This window comes from Callospermophilus lateralis, chromosome 3, assembly GCF_048772815.1.
Source record: "Callospermophilus lateralis isolate mCalLat2 chromosome 3, mCalLat2.hap1, whole genome shotgun sequence".
Classification (NCBI taxonomy): domain Eukaryota; kingdom Metazoa; phylum Chordata; class Mammalia; order Rodentia; family Sciuridae; genus Callospermophilus; species Callospermophilus lateralis.
The window spans coordinates 37,476,531-37,497,917 of NC_135307.1; the positions used below are offsets into that span (position 1 = coordinate 37,476,531).

Below are 21,387 nucleotides of genomic sequence, written 5' to 3' on the forward strand. Positions count from 1 at the left end.
TTCAGGGTTACTAACCCTAGGCATGAAAAAGGATCACAGATCCTTAACTAAGGTAAAAACAGGACAAATAAACTTGTTTCAAACCCTAACTGCTTTCTAAAAAGGGTGGTCCTAATGACTAGGGTTGCTTTATTTCTTTTGTGCCCCATGTTAAAATAGATTAAGATAAGCAAAGTGTGGGGGGAGCACTTAAGAAGTGGAATGGAAAGCTGACTGAAGGGGAAAAGACGACTCAATTAAGCAGAGCTGCAGATACTGTTAAAAAGAAGGCTCTGTCGCCACAGTGGTGCATGCCTACAGTCCCAGCTACTCAGCAGGATGATGCAGGAGACTTGCTGGATCCCAGATGTTTGAGACTAGCCTGGGCTACTTAAAAAAAAAAAAAAAAAAAATGAATCTACTTTAAAAAAAAAATGTTTTTCAAAGAAAAGTCCCTTGTGGTAGCACAGCAGGAATTAGGGAATAGGTGCTACATTCTTTGCTGCCTTATGTGGTATAAACACTCACTTCCACCTCCACAAAGTAACCTTCACTCTGTCTACCCAGCTTGCAAGAGAACAACCCTGAGCAGCAGGCACAGCAGCACAGATGGGTATGTGCGCTGAGTTAGTACCACTGTGGTGTTTTAGTCAGCTTTTTTCAATGCTGGCACTAGAAGACCCAACCAGAACAATTTTAGGGGAGGAAAAGTTTATTTAGGGGCTCATGGTTCCAGAGGTTTCAGTCCATAGACAGCTGGCTCCATTCCTTAGGGCTTGAGGTGAGGCAGAACATCATGGCAGAAGAATGTGGCTGAGGGAAGTGGCTCACATGATGATCAGGAAGGAGAGAGAGAGACAGAAAAAGAAAGAGAGAGGGAGAGAGAGAGAGAGGGAGGGAGAGAGAGAGAGAGAGGGAGGGAGGGAGGGAGGGAGGGAGGGAGGGAGGGAGGAGAGAGAGAGAGAGAGACAGAGAGAGACATTCCACTCTCCAGATACAAAATATATACCCCCAAAGCCATGCTGCCAATGATCCACCTCCCCCAGCCACACCCTACCCACCTTTAGTTACCACTCAGTTAATCTCCATCAGGAGTATAATCACGTGATTAGGTTAAGGCTCTCATAACCCAATCATTTCTCCTTTAAACCTTCTTGTATTATTTCACACATGAGCTTCTGGAGGACATCTCACATCTAAACTATAACACACGGATATGGGACAGGCAGCAAGAGCTAGTGAGAAGAGGCAAGGAGTCTGGATCCCACCACAACCCAGCACCAGGGAGGACACAGACCCTATTCCCTGTAAAGCAAGGTTCTCTAAGGCAGTACCACAATGATGCCGAGATGAATCAGCTCCTGTTGACAGAGGATGATTTTCTGAGGAGCAGGACATAACCTAATATAGGATGAAGTAGCTTTAGGAAGCTCCTATTTCCATAGCACAGAGTTAAGGTTCTAGAGACCAGAAAGATCTGGTTTTAATCCCTCTCCTATATTTAGTGGTTGTCTGACACTAGGTAAGTTAATGAGCTTCCCTACTAGTCTTTCCTCATGAAGAAAGGGGGTAATAAGCATACATGCCTCTCTGGGAGGATCTATATAAAGATTAAATGAGATCGTGCATGTAAGCTGCTTAGTTCAGTTACTGGCATATAATAGGTGTTCAATTAACGTTGGCAATTTTTACTCTTATTCTCATCTGTAAGGTCTTCATTCCTCAGCTATTGGACTGTAGAAATTATGTGGAACATAGCAGGAAGAGAGTAACTTCCTTAGGGAGGATGCCTGAGAGGGTCACCACCTCTCAAAGAGCCAAAGTGCCAGTGGGATGTGATGCAGACAGATGTTAAAGTGACCACCTTCTTACAGGCTGTCCACTTGAGCAGGCAGACCCACGTCTCCTGCCTAAGCATACACAAGCCTCTCACCTCAGTCTTCCACTTCAATTGCCATTGAGCCCCTAACCTGCTGCAGCTTCTTCATCGTCACTCTGTATGGAAGGAGACAGCTCAAAAGAGCTCATCTTTTCTGGTCTGGCCCATGGGGTCCTGTCTGCTCTCCTTGCTGGAAAGGACAGAAAGCCTGAAATGTAAAGCCCTGCCCACTGTGTGCTCTAGGCATCACTGCAGGGTGAACTGGTGGCAGGGAACTGCCTCACCAGCAATGATCAGGGATATTCAAACCCAAGTGGCAAGGTAAGGTTGTAGCCAAAGCCCTCAGTGAAACTACCCTGAGCATAAGGCCAGTGATGAGCAGTGGGCAGCTGTGGGGAGAGGGTGAAGGTGCCCTCGGGGCACAGAGTGTTTCAGCCTGTGGGTGGTTAGGGGTAGGGCCTGCTTCCCTCTGCAAGCTCTCCATAGAGACTAGTGCCAGGGCACTGAACCAACTGGGCAGACAGCCACAAGAGTAACAGCTTCTAGATGGGCACAGTAGCACATGCCTGTAACCCCAGCAGCTTGAGAGGCTGAGGCAGGAGGATTTTGAGTTCAAAGCCAACCTCAGCAATTTAGCAAGGCTCTAAGCAATTCAGTGAGACCCTGTCTCTAAATGAAATACAAAACAGGGCTGAATATGGCTCAGTGGTCAAGTGCCCCGAGTTCAATCCCCGTACACACCCCCCCCCCAAAAAAAAAGCGGGTAGCTTCTCTTCAACAGTGCCTATGTACCATGAAATAAGCCAGATGAGTCACCTAGGTCACTTCTCACCTTTACCACCACACCAAACAATGAGCTTCAGAGCGGAGGAAACCAGTGCAGAGAGAGGAGAAGTAACTTGCCCAAGATCACATATCTGATGTCCATGTAAGATTCTAATCCAAGTCTATTTGGCCCAGAAGCCCCAACTCTTCTCCCTATTGCAGGGCACAGCTACTGACTACTGGTCCCCACACATACCCAAAGCACAAGAGAGCTAAATGATCAACTGGCAGACAACTGGGTAGTGGAACATGAAGACAACATGGCCTACTATGTATGTGGTATGTGGGTAAATGGAGTTAAAGGGGAAAATATCACTGCACCTTTGAATAGACTGGAGTTCCAAGAAAAAAAATAGGCCCTCTGTCAGGAATTCAACACCAAGTTACAGAAGCAGGTGTACCCACTGCAGAAGGCTTTGCCAAGTGGTCTAGGGCAATGCAGGGAAGGGTATCCAGTCAGGGACATGGCTTAGATGCTTTAGGGCAAGCCCTCAGATGAAGGTTCTGCCTTGTGAAGCTTTTAATGTTAGTAGAAAATCCAAATGCCTGGCCTTAGCTTACATAAAGAAGACCTTGGAGAAAATAAAATGATAAACCAAAAATTTGTTTTCAGAAGTTTCTTTTATATCCCCAAAGCATGTTATCAAACTTCAAGGAACTCAAGCTCCTTGGAGACTGGCGTAGCCCTAATCATCCTGTGTACACACTGGTGAAAGCTGCCCACTGCTACAGGCGCCTACCACTCACCATTCCACAAAGACATTTTATAAGCGAGAAGTGATGGCATATCATCTTTTAAAGGAAGAAGACAAAAACATACTCAATAACAAGGCAGGCATTTCTATGGTTGTTTTGTTTCTGAAACACTGACTGACAGTGACTTCAAACCCAAACCATCAGCAAAGTGCTGATGGCCTCCTTTAGCTTCCACACTAAGCCCAAGAGTCTGAGTTGGCTTCATACTAAGGTAGGGAAAGCAGTTCAGGGGGTAAGGCACAGTCCATGGCTGAGATGTGAGCAGAGCCACATGGGACTCTAGACTCGCTCTCTCAGCACACACAACCTTCCAACATAACTAGTAACATCCGTAAGCACCCGGCTCTGCTTTAAATTAAAACTCCACCAGCTTGTCACTGATTCACTCCTCAGGAAAGCTGAATAATTTCCATCTTCAGAACATAGACATGGCCTAAGCCTAGGCCAACATGGCAGAGACAAAAGTGTGATTAGGAGCCTCATATATGCCCAGCTCTTAGGACTAGAAACCCTCTTTGGTACCCTGACAGATTTGGGTTTCTGTTTGATGGACTGTACAGTGGCCAAAATACTCTCTTGCCTTTTCCCTCTCTGACAGACTGAGAATCACCAACAAGAGAAGAATGCTATCAAATGCTTCATGAGGATGATGAAGAAACTACCATGAATTAATAAGCATTTGTTTTACTCTGGAGCCAACAAGGCAGTTTATGTACATCCTTTCTGATACAATTCTTTTAAGCCCTCGAAATAGTTCTCTAAGATAGCAATTTTAAAACAGCATTTTATGTAAGTGGAAATTGTGGCTTGAAAAGGCCAAGTGACTATCTGTGGGCTACACAGATCACACATATAGTAGAAGCAGAATCAGGATCCACACCCATGTTTTTCTCTCTCCAAAGCTTTTGCTCTTACACAAAAGTACTTCTGCTGAGTTACCTTAAGCCTAAAAATTAAAGACATACAGATTGTGCACACAGAACTATCACCTGAGAGCTATTACTGGGCCAAAGATTTCCCCCACTTGGTACCCCACGATGACAAAATAGGGCCTCACATCAGAAGGGGCTTCTGCACCAATATAGCACACCTGATTTGCCAGTGTACAAAAAGTGTTTCAAAACAGTTTGTCAAGACATTCAAACCTTAGGAAAATGATGTTTTATCATTCATAAAAACAAAACTAATTGGATTCGATATACTTATGTTAAAAACAGTAATCCAAATCATAAATCTAAGTAAATTATTTCAAGCCAAATCTCATTTTTAATACTGAATAGACTGAAGTATTTATAATGCTAACTACATTGTGTAACACCAGGTGCTGTATTCTTGAAAGGTTTTAAGTACCATCATTCTGTTCCTCCCTCTAGGCAATAGTTAGTCACAGGGAAATTTAAACTCATTCCTACAAAACTCTCCCCTTGCTTGTGACCCACAAGTTATTTCCAGTACAGATTTAAAAAGCTCATTTTATGGGGTAGAAGGTTCCTTGCTTCCTTTGACCTCAACATTCACAGCACTATAATGTAGCTGAAAATAAAATCAGATTTTAGAGGGAAAAGAGTTTTAAATATTATATTGAAAAGTCTTGGCAATAAGATTCCTACCTTAAAGCCTTTTATCTGGGAGGCTGGCTACATTGTGATTTTTAAAAAAAAACACATATATTTTAATAGTGAAGGATGATTTATAATGTTAAGTGCCCTTGGTGTTAGTAAATCAATTTATAAAAGTGAGAAATGCATTTTTTTCAGCAACACTCTTTATTAAAGTACAAAAACAATCAGATGTCAAATTAAATGGAATCAAAGTCCATTTAATAAGCTATTCTCTTAAATTCCAGGTTTAAAAAATAGCACCATACAAAGTGGTTTCAAGCAGGAGTTCTTATGTATCAATGATGAGCATGTAAATCTATCTAACAGATTCATAAGGAAATCAACACAAAGAACAATGATCAAAACAGGAAATCCAGACATATGCCATAATGTGTATGCCAACCCCAGATATACTTATCTGGGAGGGCACAAAATGGGTGATGACAGTTGTTCAATAAATGCTCTCAGCGTTACCACCACCACTGGTTTTATAGGGGCTGACACTTCCTCCAAGTTCACATCCCCCAGCACAGGTGTTCAGATGATACATCAGGCTTTAAAGAGTTTTTGTAAATTATTATTTCTTTAATATCATCTCAGATCAGTCACTCTGAGGAATTCTTTTGAAGATTGTTGGAGAGGAAAGAAAAAGAGGGCTTTCCTAGTGAGGGGACAGTGTTTGGCCATGATGGCAGGTGGAGTGCCTTGGCAAGAAGAGGGTATTCATAGCTGGCGGGGGTTGGCGAGGTCACCTAGAGTGAGAACACAGACAGGCATGAGAGGGTAGTCCCTCTTTCCACCTCTGAAATAGATAATTAGAAACCAAGTTCAATCTCAGAGCCATATTATTTCTGAATAAAAAGGGGAGAGAATATTTTTAGCAGCTTCAATTTCCATGGAAAAGGGAATATCGTGACTTTTGTCTGTCTTTATGTAAGTTGTGGTATTTGAGTATCTTTTGGAGACAGCACAGCAGTCTCCCCTCATCTACATTTTGGCCTCACTTGGTTTCATTTATTTATGGTTGGATATCTGAAGTCTGAAAATACTAAATGGTAATTCCAGAATTATATGATTTATAGGTATTAAATAACTTGTTGTTATAATTGTTCTAATTATTATCCATCATTGATATGAATCTCTTACTGCACCTAAGTTATAAATTAAATTTTAATATGTATGGGTTCAGTACTATCCCCTTTCAGGCATCCATAAGGCATCTTGGACCATATCCCTCATGCATACGGGGACCAACTTTATTTGAATTTAAATTCAAATTATTTCCTTCCTGAAACAGGTTGGCATAGCAGTACTGTAAACAAGTGGTCTACCTAGTCCATACATAAAAGTATAACAACTGACCAATGAAGAGAAATAACTATGTACAGAAAGGAAAGGCACTAACTCAAACAGAACTGCTCATGCAGGAACCAAGGACTTTACTGTATCAGCAAGAATGAGGCTCCCCTGGATGAATCAATAAATGTCAGGTCCAAAAAGAAAATGTAGGTTTCCCTTTCTTAAACAGTACAAAAGACTAAGCTTCAGAACTAAATAAATGAGGCCCGGCCTGATGATGGGTACTAAGCAAAGTCACCGATGTTTACATGCAGTCCAAGTCATACCTAAAATTAGAAATGGAACAAATGACTGTCCCAGCCACATTTCAGGCTCCAAAAGGAGAGGAGACAAGCCCTGAATAGAGAGATATAAAGTATAGCAATTGACAAATCAGTTGCAACTACTAAATGCTAAGCACTGGGACAGGCCCCTCACCTGTATTAGGATACCTAGCCCACAAGCAGCTGGCTCTCCACCTTCCAGAAAGCCATGGGGTTTGGGGGAAGGCTTTGAGGCAGGGAGTAGAATTGAGGCCAATTCCAGGGGCAGTTATATGTTCATTGCAACTACATTTTTAAATTTTATTTTATTTATTGGTACCAGGGATTGAACCCAGGAGCACTTAACCACTGAGCCACATTCCCAGCCCTTTTTATTTTACCTTTTAAATTTTGAGACGGGAGTCTCATTAAGTTGCTTAGGGCCTCGCTAGTTGCTGAAGCTGGTTTTAAACTTGCAATCCTTCTGCCTCAGCCTCCAAAGCCACTGGGATTATAGGTGGCAACTGACTTGTAAGCCAGAGATTTTACTAGTCAATTACTATCCACTGGCTGAAACTTATTAGTATTCTGGCAAAGACTTTCACTTCTCTAGGTTCTATTCCAGGGATCTCTATTAATTTTGACTGTGCATTTCCTCATTTAAAAAGTTTGAGTACTAATCTCCAATATACATGTTTATAAATTACATGTTTATAAATTACATGCATGGCTTAGTATTCTAATACATTACGCTGATTATAAAACACATATGAAATATTACTCAGCCTTATAAAAGAATAAAATTATATCATTTACTGGTAAATGGATAGAGCTGTAGAATATCATATTAAGTGAAATAAGTCAATTCCAAAAAAACTAAAGAAAGAATGTTTTCTCTAATATGTGGATGTTAACTCACAATAAGGGTGGGGGGATGCTAGGGAAGAATAGAGTTACTTTATATTAGGTAGAGGGGAATGAAGGGAGGGAAGGGGATATGGGAGTAGGAATGATAGTAGAATGAATCAGACAATATTACCCTATGTACATGTATGACTACACAACCGGTAGTATTCTGCATCATGTACAACCAGAAAAATGAGAAATTATACACTATTATGTATGATGTATAATAATGCATTCTACTAGCATGTATAACTAATTAAAACTAATTTTTAAAAATTTTAATTATATTTTAAATTTTAAATTGAAGTTGTAATGTTTTCTTCCTTTAACCCAGTGGATCAGGGAGGTAGTATAACCACATCATTTTTGTCTTTCCCTCTAAAACTGGATAATTCCCACTTCATGCATCCCTAAGTCTAAGAGAAAGCAATAAGAAGAGGAATAGGCCCTCACACCTGGCCTTTATGGTTGAACTCATATCTTTATAATAATTAAACCTTTCAAGAGACAGCTTGGAACAGCAACCAACAGGGTCTTCCCAAGCAAGGAGGTACACACTGCTGTTGCATGCTGGTATGAGAAGGAATGTTACAGAGAAATAAACTCACCTGAGCTACTAACCTAACTCTTCCTCACCTAATCAGAGTTAACCAGAGTCAGAAACCAAGTTGGCAGGAAAATAAAAACACACTTTTTTCTTCTTTTGCCTGACTATAGTGGTTCTATGATGTTGAGCAAGCTGCTCTATCTTTGGGAGCTTTATTTTTCATATAAATATTGCTGTTAGCTTTGAAAATGACTATGGATTCTTCTACATATAAAAATCTAGATTTGGAAAAAAAGGTTCAGATATCATATTAAATGTGAATCATTAATTAAATGTACTGACCTAGGAAAAAAGCATGAATATGTTTGGCTGACATTTACAACTTCCCCCAAACTCCATCTAATGATACAACAGAAGATGTCTAATGAGCTCATAGCTGAACCAGACCAGGAAGGTGAGGTAAAGCACTTTTCTGAGGCATGTTGAAGCTAACTCTAGGGAAGACACATTCTTCTCTTTCTCTGCCAAAACAGATACCACCACACATGCACAGCACACTTACATATACCTGCAAATGTGCATGAAAATCTAAGAATGGCATGACATAAAGGGAGCAGGCATCAAATGCATACCAAAGAGAACATGGTGTAGAACAATATTAAATACCATGGGAATTGCCAACTGGTTGTTAAACACACAGAATGTGATAGAATATTTTACTTCTAAGGGATTCTGGCAGACTTAGATTTTGAAATACTCATTTTGGTCCATGGCAGAACACCAAGAAAGCACAGAGGACTAAGGTTCCAGTCTCATCCTAGTACTCTGGCAGTGTAGATGTTTCTTCTAATGAGTTATCCATGTGCTCCTTAGTTTATTCCTCTATAAGAAAGTTTTGTTAGAAAAAAAAAAGTGAGACCAAAATCATTATTTCATGTGGCAAAAAAGCTGGAAAAAAAATCAAGCAATAGATAAATGGCTAAATATTTGATAGCACCCAAGAAACCATTAAAATATCTTCATAAAAAGTGTATAAAATAAATTATTATTACCATGTTTAATGAATAAAGGAGGACAAAATTAAACCTAGAATACTCTAATGGGGAAGGAGCATTAAAATTCATGGAGCCTGGTAATCCAAAGCCATGATTTTCCTTTCCTTTCATTTTCCTGGAAGTACTTTCTACATTTTTTAAATAAAGAACATATACATATATATGGGAAAATATGCTTAAAAATTCGTGGATACAAAAGCATAGTCAACTCTTACCTATCCATAAAAGGGAAATAATTCTGAGCAGAGATAAAACCTTTATAACTGATGCTTAAGTGCCAGAAAGTACAGGAGGGCTGTTTTCAATTCCAATGCTTCCTTTTATGAAAATAAAACTTTTTTCTCAAAGAATTAAGGCTAGGTATAATCACACCATCTCAAATTCACCTGCCAAGTCCCTTTAGGCTTCTCAAAGCTATGCACTTTGTTAAACTGATATAAACATCAAAATGCAGTCTTGAATGAGGTCTATAACCTAAGCTGCATGGGATCCTCATATATTGGATGAAAAATCATTTGTATGAAAAGGTCAGGTGGGAGAGATAGCACTAATATTCTCAGAGAGGATAGTACTAAAACAAAAAAAAATGGAATTTCCATTTTTCCTTTGAAAGATCTCCTTAAGGCAATGTAGAATTGCAAACGATGACTGTGAGGAAAGACCATTTGGGGAAGTTTTGATGTATTGAATGCCATTAAATGATCATTTATTCCTCTATAATATGAACTCTTTCTTCAGGAAAAACACTTAGGTACTTCAAAATTTTGAGATAACAGCTTCCTACTGTAGGCCACAATGGAAGCATTTATAAATTGCTCATTTTAGATTTACTGAGTGCATCAGAGAACTCTGCATCTTCTTCTTGCTAATTGGGCTACCATTAGGTAGAATAAAATCTCCTGCTCAGTAATCTGATGAATTTTAAGGGAATTAGAAGACCACCCAGCAGCAGGACAGTGTGAATGACAGCAAGTTTTTAAAAGGCTAAATCAAGTACCAGCTGGTAGATCCAAAGTAAAGGAGTGAGATCACAGCCCAGAGCTCTCCCCAGAAAGTGAGCTGGGGTTCAAGCCTTCTCACCCCTTATAGGGACACAAAGACCCAACAAGAGTGGAATTATGTCTGTTCCCTCCCAGTGCATCTGTTCCTCAGGGGATCTGTGTTCAGGGTCCTGGGGACTGGGAGGTGTCTACCTCATAGGCCCTACCTCTAGCCAGACTGTCTAGGCAGGAAACGGAAGCTGATGGACAAACCCAGACAGGCCACGTGCCGACAGAGATGATGAGAGAAGCTGCAAGAACGTCCACACCCAGAGCAGCAACCAAATGGCTGTCTATTCTTAAGGGTCCTGGAAAACCTGATGACTTCATTGCGCTCATGGTTATTTGTACTTGCTTCTGGAAAACTCTGTATATGGTTTCGCATGGCTAACTGGGCTAAAAATGTCACTCATATTCTAGTACACACACACACACACACACACACACACACACACACACAGTCACGTGCACACATGGAGGAAGGGTAACAGGAAAGAGTTGGGGAAACAAAAACAAGAACCTGAGCTGGGCTGAAAGCTGGGTCCACAGGCATCTGTGTCGGCCTCTCCCACTTCTGCTGTTTGCTTAACTGTGCACTGGACTGACCCCAGAGAATGTTTTGTTTTATTTTGTTTTAAAGTTTCCTTTGATCCAGCAAAGATAGGTGTAGGAAAATAACATCTCCCATTTCAGGGACAGGAACCTGATTGACTAAGCCAGTTCTTACTCCCCGTGAAGTTGGATAAAGAGGCGTGAACTCTGCATTTCCATGCCCAATATACCTAGCAACATGCAATACTCAGGAGGCCAGGGCGGCGGTTTCCGGCTCAAACTCTCCACAACAGAACTGAACACCTGCAAGGATACTGGGAGGGGAAAACATTTTGGAGCAAAGAGAATTAAGAGAAGCCTGATTTAGAAACTGAGATCGGCAGAACCTCAAGATTGCTGTCAGGGATGGGACCTGGTAAGAAGCAGCAGTAAACATGAAAAGGAGAGAGGAAAGAAGTATGGAATGGGAGGCAGAAAACTCACAAGACCAAGCGTGGGCTCTGTGTGATGATGCATCACAGGTAATGGGTCACAGGTGTCTGTCACATATAAATCAGTGTGTTTGTAAACCACTGCAGATGAATTACCTTTGTGTGGCAGTGGGTGTTCTACTAGTGACAAGATAATAACGTTGCTCATAGAGCTGAGCACCTTCTGTGAATCAGGCATTTTATAGACGTGTATAGTTCAGTTCAAAATACCCTTGGTATATAGATACTATTCCTGTTTTAAAGATGAGAAAACAGCCTCAAAGTCCTGACAGTCCCAGTAGTCAGTATTTTACCATAAATCAGTCTTATGTCTAAATCTGTGTTCTGTAATAGCAGGGGAAGAACACAGGGAGCATAGGGACTCAATATCCCCAGGTGCCTCTGACTGTGACCCACTGGTAAACAAGAGGACAATTTCAAACTCCCAATATCACACTAACTTAGAAACTCAAGAGCAGGGTAAGGTGGCATACACCTGTAAACATGCTACTAAGGGACTACAGCTGGAGGATCCTGAGTTTGAGGCCAGTCTGGACAACAGTCCCAGAAAAAGAAAACAGGAAGAAAAAAAAAAAACAACACCCAAAACAAAGAATGGTCTGTAGGTGTCACACAGTAAGTACCCTCTTGGCCAGCGGCCATCAGGATGTGTGCTAGGTGCTTAGTACCTCACCAGCCACATTCCAGCAGGAGCACTGCCTAAGTCTGACATCTCCCCAACCACCACCGGCTCTGCCTTTGCAGTTGGTCAGAACTCCTGAAGAGGAAGACGGTGAGTCAGCCCTGAGACTCCTACTCTGCACAGCGGGCTGCATGGAGGGACAGCGCACAGATGGAGTCTCCTTTTTAAATGAAATGTTTTGGCACCAGTCTCTGTCAAGAGCTTTCCCTTGTTTCCATCTGGTTTTAGCACTGGAATGCATACATGAGAGAATGGAAAAAGAAAACTCAGTTGGCGTGCTAAACCACTAGAAAAGCTGAGGTGGCCCACAGCACAGTCTTGGAATCCTTGCAGATGAGGACACTTGCTGCTCAAGGAATATGGTCACATTGCTTTAGGGAAGGGAGCTTTCTGTTCCTCAGATCTAGCCCTGTCCTGGAAAAAATATCACAAAGCCTGTATACTAACCAGGCACGGTGATGTAATCCCAGTGACTTGGGCAGGTGAGACAGGAGGATCACAAGTTCAAAGCCAGCCTGCAACTTGGTGAAGCCCTAAGCAACTTAGTGAGGCCCTGTCTCAAAATAAAAAAATTATAAGGGTTGGAAATGTGGCTCAGTGGTAAAGTCCCCTGAGGTTTAATACCTAGTTAAAGAAAAGTGTATATATTTTGGAGGGAGAGGGGCCTGGGTGTGGGTCAGTTCTGCTGCTCTCCAGCCACCTTGATCAGGCAGGGAACTCACTGACTGGAAGCCTCAGCGATTTCATCTGTAAAGCAGAAACAGTCACCAAGGCCCATGAGATGATATATGGTTACTGCCTAGTTATCTGATGTCAGACTTCTATTCACAAGGCTTTAAAAAGATAAATATTATTAATACCAGTTTTCACAGGAAGAGTTCTAGAACAAGGAAAATTTTAAAAAAATTAGCCATTTACTTTTCTACTACACAACTGAACAGAAAGTTATATGTACAGGCACAGGGGTGCAAGCCTGCAATCCCAACAGCTTGGGAGGCTGAGGCAGGAGGATCGAGAGTTCAAAAACCAATCTCAGCAACTTAGTGAGGCCCTAAGCAACTCAACAAGTCTGTCTCTAAATAAAATATTAAAAAGGGCTGGAGATGTGGCTTAGTGGTTAAGTGCCCATGGGTTCAATCCTGGGTACCCTAAAGAAAAAAAGTTCATATGTGGCCAGGTGTGGCAGGTCATTGTCAGAAGACACCATGACTCTCCCTGGGGAATGAGTTTTCTAAGCCTCAAATACAATCACTAATACTGTCTCCTAATATGTAGATTTAATAGCCTGGTTAAATTAATCACCACCCAATCAAAAGCAACCAAAGCTTCAAACTTCAGGAGACCAAAGTCACATCCAGACCTGATTATCGCTACAGCTGTGTGAGGTGCTGAGCAAAGACTCTGGTCTGAGAAGTCTTCTCTCACAGAACTCCTGTGCCTACAGGGGAAGAACAGGAACTGTGGCTAAGGGAACAGGACCCAGAATCTTGACTACATGGGTTCAAATTTCTGTTTTGTTACAACTGATGATCTTGGGCATTGGATCATTGCTCCACGTGGCTTGCCAGCTCTTGGTATTGTCAGGGCTAGATGTGAGGAATTCACACTTGTGCTCAGTTTCCTCCTCTACAAAGTGAGAACAGTAATAGTATCTACTTCATAGTATTATTTCAAGGTTTAGATGAATATTTGGAAATGTTATAGAACTGTGCCATATGCAAGATGAAAGCTTATTTTCTTCCATATAATTTTCTAAAACAGCTCATATTTCCAGCAATGTTTACCACTTCTATAAAAAGAATAATATATGTCATTACTGTGCTTGTTTTGCATTTCTTCTTTGCTGCTAATACCTTTATAAACCTCTGATTTCAGTGAATTTCTTTATTTTTTTTTCCTGGATAAAATGCTTAGATGTCAACTCACCACTACTGAATAAACCATTTTTATCAAGGCCAAATTCCATCTGTCTTGTATTCTTCCCTTCTCTCCCTTCTAATATTTATAAACTTTTGAGAAGAGAAATAGCCTGAATTAGAAAGTAGATAAAAGGATTTTCTTTCTTATGCCTGATTGCTGACAATTAAATTTGACTACCTTCATTCCACTAGCAACCTATAAAGAATTTTCTCAAACCTTCATAAATGTCTAAGTGACCTTTTTTATATTAACAACCTAAATTTCCTCCCTAATATTATATGCATGGAATATGTATAATTTTTGGTATGAAAACCAAAATGACAAAATGCTCAGTAGGTAATTTATTCTAATAATAAACTATTTTTAACTTAGCATGTTTCTAATTTGATTTTATATACCCAAATAATCATGGGAGGAGACAAGTGGCTGTTGTGGGTGTTTGCTTTACACTTTGAATGCATTAACAGTACTAAGTTGTAAAATAAAGATTACACTATAATCAGGTATATAGTAAAAACATATAATCAGGTATGTGGTAAGCCATAAATCCAAACAGCATCCTCCATTAAGCCTCTATTCATACCTAGTAATATGCCAGGTGCTATAGATACCAAGAACACATCAACTCTGGTCTTCAAGCAACTAATTATGTTTCTTGAAGACAACATAATGCTGTCAAGATTTATCTATATTGCTGTATGTGCTGGTAATTATTTCATTATTACGTAGTATTCTACTACATAGGTAAAATTTTTTTAATCAATCACACATAGATGAAAATTTATTTCTGATATTATAAGTAAAACTTAGGAACACCTGTGTACAAGTTTTTATTTCTCTTGTGTATATAACTAGGAATGGAGTGTATACTTGACTTTATTAAAAAATACTGCCAATTTTTTTTTTACTAATGTAGTTATGAAATTTTTATATTCCCAACAGTACAAGAGCTCATTGCTCCATGTGGTTTGCCAGCTCTTGGTATTGTCAGTGTTTTTAATTTTTATCCTTGTTCAAAGGAAAAATTGGAAACCAATGCTTTAAAAATGTTAATCACAGAGGCAACTCGGTACACAAGAACTGATAGACTATTTGAGAAGTCAATTGGGGAATCCAATGAGAGATACTCAAATCCTATCCCAAGGCAACATGAATGAACCAGAGAGATCATTTTTCTCTTCACAGAATTACAGCTGAAAAACCCAAATAGATCATCTCATTTCCCCCACTCCAGCACCTTTTTGGATATCTCCAGAGGATACATAACCCACTCTGTCAACAGTAAATTTTAAAATTACAATCCTCTCTCTCTCTCAGGTTACAGATTATACCAGACACTGGAAAAAATTTCACACAAAGAAATATAAGCAAAAGATTGTTGAAATATATACGTATCACACTCATGCATATTTTGAAAACTTTTAAAGTCATATCACTCCCAGTTTTTTCTTTTTCTTTAACTTAATTTTAACCATTCTCCAAGCAGCATGAAACATTATTTACAGACCTTGACCTAATTGGACAAAGTTTGCCTGTTCAAAATGAATAGCTGGTTTTCATCAACCAAACCACAAGAGTTGAAGGGCCCTCCCAGAAAGCGTAGGCAGATAAGTCGTTCACACTAACAGCAGCAAGGAGACTGTCACTGCAGAGCTCAGCTGGAACTTCACAACCTCCTGTATTGTAGGGGCTCATAAAATAATGAGCACCACACTGATTCACAGGAGTACTTTTCAATATGCAGTTTAACTTCTTACTTGCTTGAAATGCATTTCAGAGGTCATCCCTTGGCTCAACAGGAGAGAAGGAGAAGTGCAGAATCCTGCTTGGTTGGCTAGTGAAGCTGCCATTTTCTCTGCCTCAAACGCCGCTCACCCACACAGCCCCCTTTAAAACTACTGAAGTCCTACTAAAATTTTCCAGGAGCTCTTGGTTCCTCCAACTAGGCCAAATTCTGTTCATAATGCTTATCTGTATTTTTCCTTTTTGGCCTTTTCACAGTTTATAATTATGTTTATTTTAATGTGTAACTTATTAACATCTACTGCTTTTTCCCCCCCACCAAACTAGGTTAATTGCATGAATTTTTCTTATAACTATACACTTGGCACCTAGAATTCTCAGCACATAAAAAGCACTTAAAATTATTTGAATGACTAATTTATAGTTAACTAAAGCATTACCTTTTCTGGTAATACTACATTATCAGGACTGACATGCCTCTAGGCTTTACATAAATTGGAAAATAAAGGTGGTTACTTCTTCATCATTTATTAGGAAAAAACCAAACTGCAAATAATGGTGTCATGGTTGCTTGGCCTTTTCCTGCCCCAAATTCCATCAGACTGGTCTCTGCAGGGTCTGATCTACTTTATCTATCCATACTCTCTAAATTCAGAAACCATGAAAAATATGAAGTTTTGCAGAACAAGAGATTTTCCTCCATTAGAATGCAACAAATAAGCAATCCACATCATTTCAGACTTTAACCTGAAGGACTTGGCAATTTGTAAGGGAAACAAACGCAGTTATTCAGTAAGTCCCAGGTCATCATCTTCTATGGCAGAGGAAATGGTTATGCTATTTCACTGAGATGAGGTTGTCATAGTCCTCGTATCATGCTCATGGACTTTATGATCAGAAATAGGCAGACAATTGTGTACACCTAAAATCCAAACAAAGCTATTCTCTTCTCAGTTATAAGTATATATTAGGTACAACTCAAGTGGCTCCTGGACCACCAACGTTTCCTTCAACTACCTGCCTACTGGAAATCTCAATGACATATTGAGCAAATACAGCTTAACAAAACTGGAATCATTATGCACGGGGCCCCTGATGTTCCATTCAGATCACACATAAAACAAAATGTACTGGAATGTATTCTATACATTAATGGTATAAACAATAGGATCAAAATTCAAGAATATGAAAGTATTTTAGGTTTGAATCATTAACAAAATACTAAAAACGTCTTGGGAAGGGCTACTACTTTCTTTTACTTAGTCATTATATATGAATTGAGACCCTCTGTATGTCAGGCACTGCTTAGCACACTAAAGAAATACAAATATCTCCTTAAAATAACCAAATTTTATTAGCCTACTGTTTATTTGAGGAGATATTCCAAGGTTCATTTTCCTCACATTCATTTAAATAAAAGCTTTGCTCTAAATATTGAAAAATTGTTCTTACCAAAGTGCTGTGTTCTTATTTTAACCCAAGTCTTACAAATTTACATATTCTGATAAAAAGTTACTTCCATCTTGAAATGAATTCTGATAAATAATCTGAGGCTTAGTTTTTTTAAAAAATTTAAAAAGGAGCCCAAAATAGGTTTATTCCCAAACCACAACTGAAAGGAATTAAAAAAAAATGAATTAAGGTAAGCTTAATTATTCCATTACTCTTCTACAATAAATATTAAGAAAATTACAAATGCCTCTGGTGCTCAGGTTAGTATCACCCACCCATGGAAATTTATCCAAATTTTATCTCAGAAAACTCAGTATGAATCCACAAGAAATCCCACAGATCTCTCATAATCACAAACAGAAAGAAAAATAATCCAACAAAATCTAAGCTTAATAAAACAGATGCCTCTTTCTGACAAGCGATGGCTGTCAGGCAAAGCAATGATTTGTGAACCAAATCTTTCTCATGTTACAGAATGTGCCAATATTTATCTCAAGACAAACTGTTACTAATTATTGGCAACCGTCTAGAAAAAGCAAGTCAATGAAACTCAAGCTGCTAGTAATGACAGTTATGCAAATACTAAGAATTGTTCTGAAAAAAAAATCCATAGAGGACAGAGCCTTCCTACCAAGGAAGATATAAACAATCAAATGTGTCTGCCAGACCCTCTGCAGAAACTCCTAATGATCTGGAAATACATTAAGATTGAACCTCACTGCCCTTCCACCAGAAGGCAACCAGAAAAACAGAGGCACCTCAAGTTAAAAAGAATCAGAAGGTGACAACAGAGGAAACAGAAAAGAAGAATGGAAGAGCAGACATCTACAAAATGATTATGACCCTCCTGGAACCCGAGAATCAACTGTTTAAAATGGTAGTTGTAATAATAACACGAATATTTGGTTTTCGTTACCTGACAGGCAGATATAAGTTAAATATTCGCCTTGACCTCCAGTTGCCAAAAAAGGAATCTTTTTCTTTGTCCTTCTCTTGACTTGGACAGCTCCCAGCATCCTTTCATCAAGAGGTGCAAAAATTTCCTTGCTGATGGCAGATTTGGCACTCATCGTAGAACAAGCGAGGAGGAAAAGGAGTCAATTTTCTAAAGAAGGAAAAGAAAAGGAAAAGTTGGAATTGACAATATTGTAGGGGCTCATAAAATAATGAGCACCACACTGATTCACAGGAGTACTTTTCAAAATGCAGTTTAACTTCTTACTTGCTTGAAATGCATTTCAGAAACATTAAAAGCAAGGTCTTCATATATGTGTTAGCCATGGAAAAATACAAACAAAATGAGGATGCCTCTTTACTCCCTGAAAATGTCAAACACAACTTGAGTGGAGCCACACGGAATGAGATATGAGCAGCTAGTTGATTTCTACCCCAATTGTACCTCACTCTGGCAGTAGGCACCCACTTTACACGAATTCTGTAAGGAATGCGATTTCACACTTCCAGTTGAGAAGGCTTTCCACCAACCAACAATCCGTAAAAGTTCTTTATGTCCCTTCTACAGCTCCTTTAACTCTAATAATGTAAATCTATTTCCCTAATTCCATTTATAGTGGAAATAATTATATCATCTTCTACATAATAATTATATATGCAACGAAAGATCATTAATTTAATCACTCTTCAGCTGTTTTTGATCAAGCCAAGTAAGGAATTTATTTATTAGCCTCCTGCACCAGGCCCTAGTTTCCAGCCCTCCTCTGCATCTTGTTGCCATGCTCTGGAGTCTTGCCAAGTTCTCCACATTTTTCTTCAGCCAAAGTGGACACAGAATTCTTTAAAAATATCTGACTAACCCAAAGTATTTTGGAAATGTTACCAGGCAGTTCCCACATGTTCTACTCCTATGGTTAACTGGCAGTGGGCGCCCAATAATTAAGAAAATATAGCAGTATGTTGCTGACTCACATAACCCCGCCCCCCACTGCCCAACTTACATGCACAGTTATATTTAGTTTTCCAGTAGTTGTACTTCCCTGATGATCTCAATTCTGCTTGTGTCTATTGTATTCAAGGTCAATTTGAACACTAACTCTTACTCGAGCAACTTAGAAAACGTTCTCTATTCCATCACTCTATCCATAAATGATATATTTAATCACTCACCCCCCAACATGTGTTTGGACAATTAGAAAATCAGATTTAAAGGTGCAGAGAGATATTCTGGGTTTGTCATGCACGTTATATTGAGAACTCAGAGATCCTGCATATGGATCAGTAGCACAGCTATACATATATAGTAACAGCAGCTCACAGAGTTGATCAGAAAGCTGTAAAATTGAGCCAATCAGTGAACAAACGTGCACTTTATGCTTAGTATTAAAGATATAAGAAAAAATTAAACTACATATGTCTTCCAAGAGTTGACTGCTGACCATATGGAAGGTTTCACTTAAATACTAATGATTTATTTGAGGAATACATGAGAGGATTTTTCCCAGTACAAGATTCACAAATGCTACCAACACAGCCGGCCTCCTATAACTTGTCCACACCTATACCTTCTTGGTTGGAAAATATATATTAAAAACAGAAAGTCTCACTAGTTAAAGAAATTTCTCCGAGTCTTAATTCTATAATGAAGCATGTTTCCCTAATGACACCAAGAAACTATATCAACTTATAACACCAAAAATACATACCTAAAGATGTAGACATTAGAAATCGACCCAGATCTCCTTGTGCTTTGCTCACAACATTTTTATCATTACCACCAGATTCATGCTGGCCAAGAAAATGACAATGTACTGACCACTAACTGACATACTGTCATATCCTACAGGTTAGCAAACAGAACATCCCCCATGATTTATATGTTCTTAGGGGGTTATTACATTTTTTTTTCTTTTTGGTACTAAGGATTGAACCCAGGAATGCTTAACCACTGAGTACACCCCCAGCCTTTATTTAATATTTTATTTAGAGACAGAGTCTGGCTTAGTTGCTAAGTGCCTCAACAAGTTGCTGAGGCTGGCTTTGAACTGGAGATCCTCCTGCCTCAGCCTCCCAAGCTACTGTGCCACTGCAACTGGCTACAATTTTTTTAAATATGATTTTTTTTAATAATGAGGATTTCTTTTAAAAGATACACTCTAGCTCCAAGGCCTCTCACTTCTCACCATTTAGGGACATGTTTAAAAAAGAGAGAGAGAGAGAGTAGTATTCATGCAGTGGCTTCAAACCATTCTGTAAGCAAGGAAGAAAGACATTCCCAAACACATCAGGCACTCCCTGACCAGTGCCTCCCAACTGGCATGGCTTTTGCTTTTCCATCTTAGTTTGAATTTTTCTAAAACTAGTTAAAAAGAAAGAAAAAGATCACTTTATTGTGCAAAAATCCATCAGAAAAATAAGAAAACAGATGCATAATTTTACCAAATTCTTAGGAAATCCTTTTTTTTTCTTTTGAAAAAACTATTGAGAAATGAAAATGACCTTTTGTTGTTTTTATCATACTGATATTCAATGGCCAATAACAAATAGGGGGAAAAGGGTGAGAGAGAAAAAATCAGTAACTTCACTGAGTTTTGAAATCAACAAACTCAGGTTCAAATTTTAGCTGCAACACATAAAACCTGTGTGATCTGTGCAAATCTCAAAATCCCTGACCCTAAGTTTACTTACTACAACATGAAGATATCTTCACCTACTTCCTAGAATTAAAGAACTAAAATGAAACAATGTGTGCAGATCACTGATTCCAGTACCTGAATAATAAAAAAAAAAAAATTCTTAGTTGTGGTGATTTTGTATTAACTTTCCTACTATAGTAGAATAATAAAAGAGCCTCTGAATTTGTATAAACTGAACAAATGTAACCACCCACACCAGAAGGTATTTTTAAAAGTGAAACCCAACTTTATTCACTAAAGCCTCACTTTTCTCACTCATGGGCATGAAATTCTCTATGTATAATAAATGGTCTCTTGGATGGCAAGCTGTGCACTAAATGTTATGAGAATGAAGAATTTACAGACTTCACCAGGAAATTCACTAGTAGATTATCAGATTCATTCTATGGTAAATCATCAAAAGCTTTTGTTAGGGCAATGATACTAATGGGCCTGTGCAGAGCACATACGTGTTGAGTATGTTTTCAGTATCACACTGGGAATGTAATGTAGCATGGATAAGAAGGGAAAGAATAAGAAAGTAAAAGGGTGACTCTTGTAGTTGTGTGACAATAACTTTGAAGAGTGTCTCTACAAGAATCCCAAATCAGGTTATGTTTGTGAGTCCAGCATGGCGGGCTTTTAAAATGCACAGACTCCTGCACCATCCTTCATAACCACCAAATCAGAATCTTAAAATCTGTATTTCAAACAACTCTCTGATTCATA

The 21,387-nt window shown here is 39.2% G+C and overlaps 1 protein-coding gene across 4 annotated transcripts in view; it reads right to left on the reverse strand.

Moving 5' to 3' along the window:
* The window catches only part of Stxbp6 (syntaxin binding protein 6), a 235,482-nt gene that overhangs the window by 139,138 nt on the left and 74,957 nt on the right, over nucleotides 1-21,387 (reverse strand). For all 4 annotated transcript variants that reach the window (XM_076850123.2, XM_076850124.2, XM_076850125.2 and 1 more), the window contains one exon: nucleotides 17,946-18,134. In XM_076850123.2, coding sequence (XP_076706238.1) covers nucleotides 17,946-18,099 — 154 coding nt within the window. In that variant the 5' untranslated portion in view covers nucleotides 18,100-18,134. The remainder of the gene's footprint in view (nucleotides 1-17,945; nucleotides 18,135-21,387) is intronic.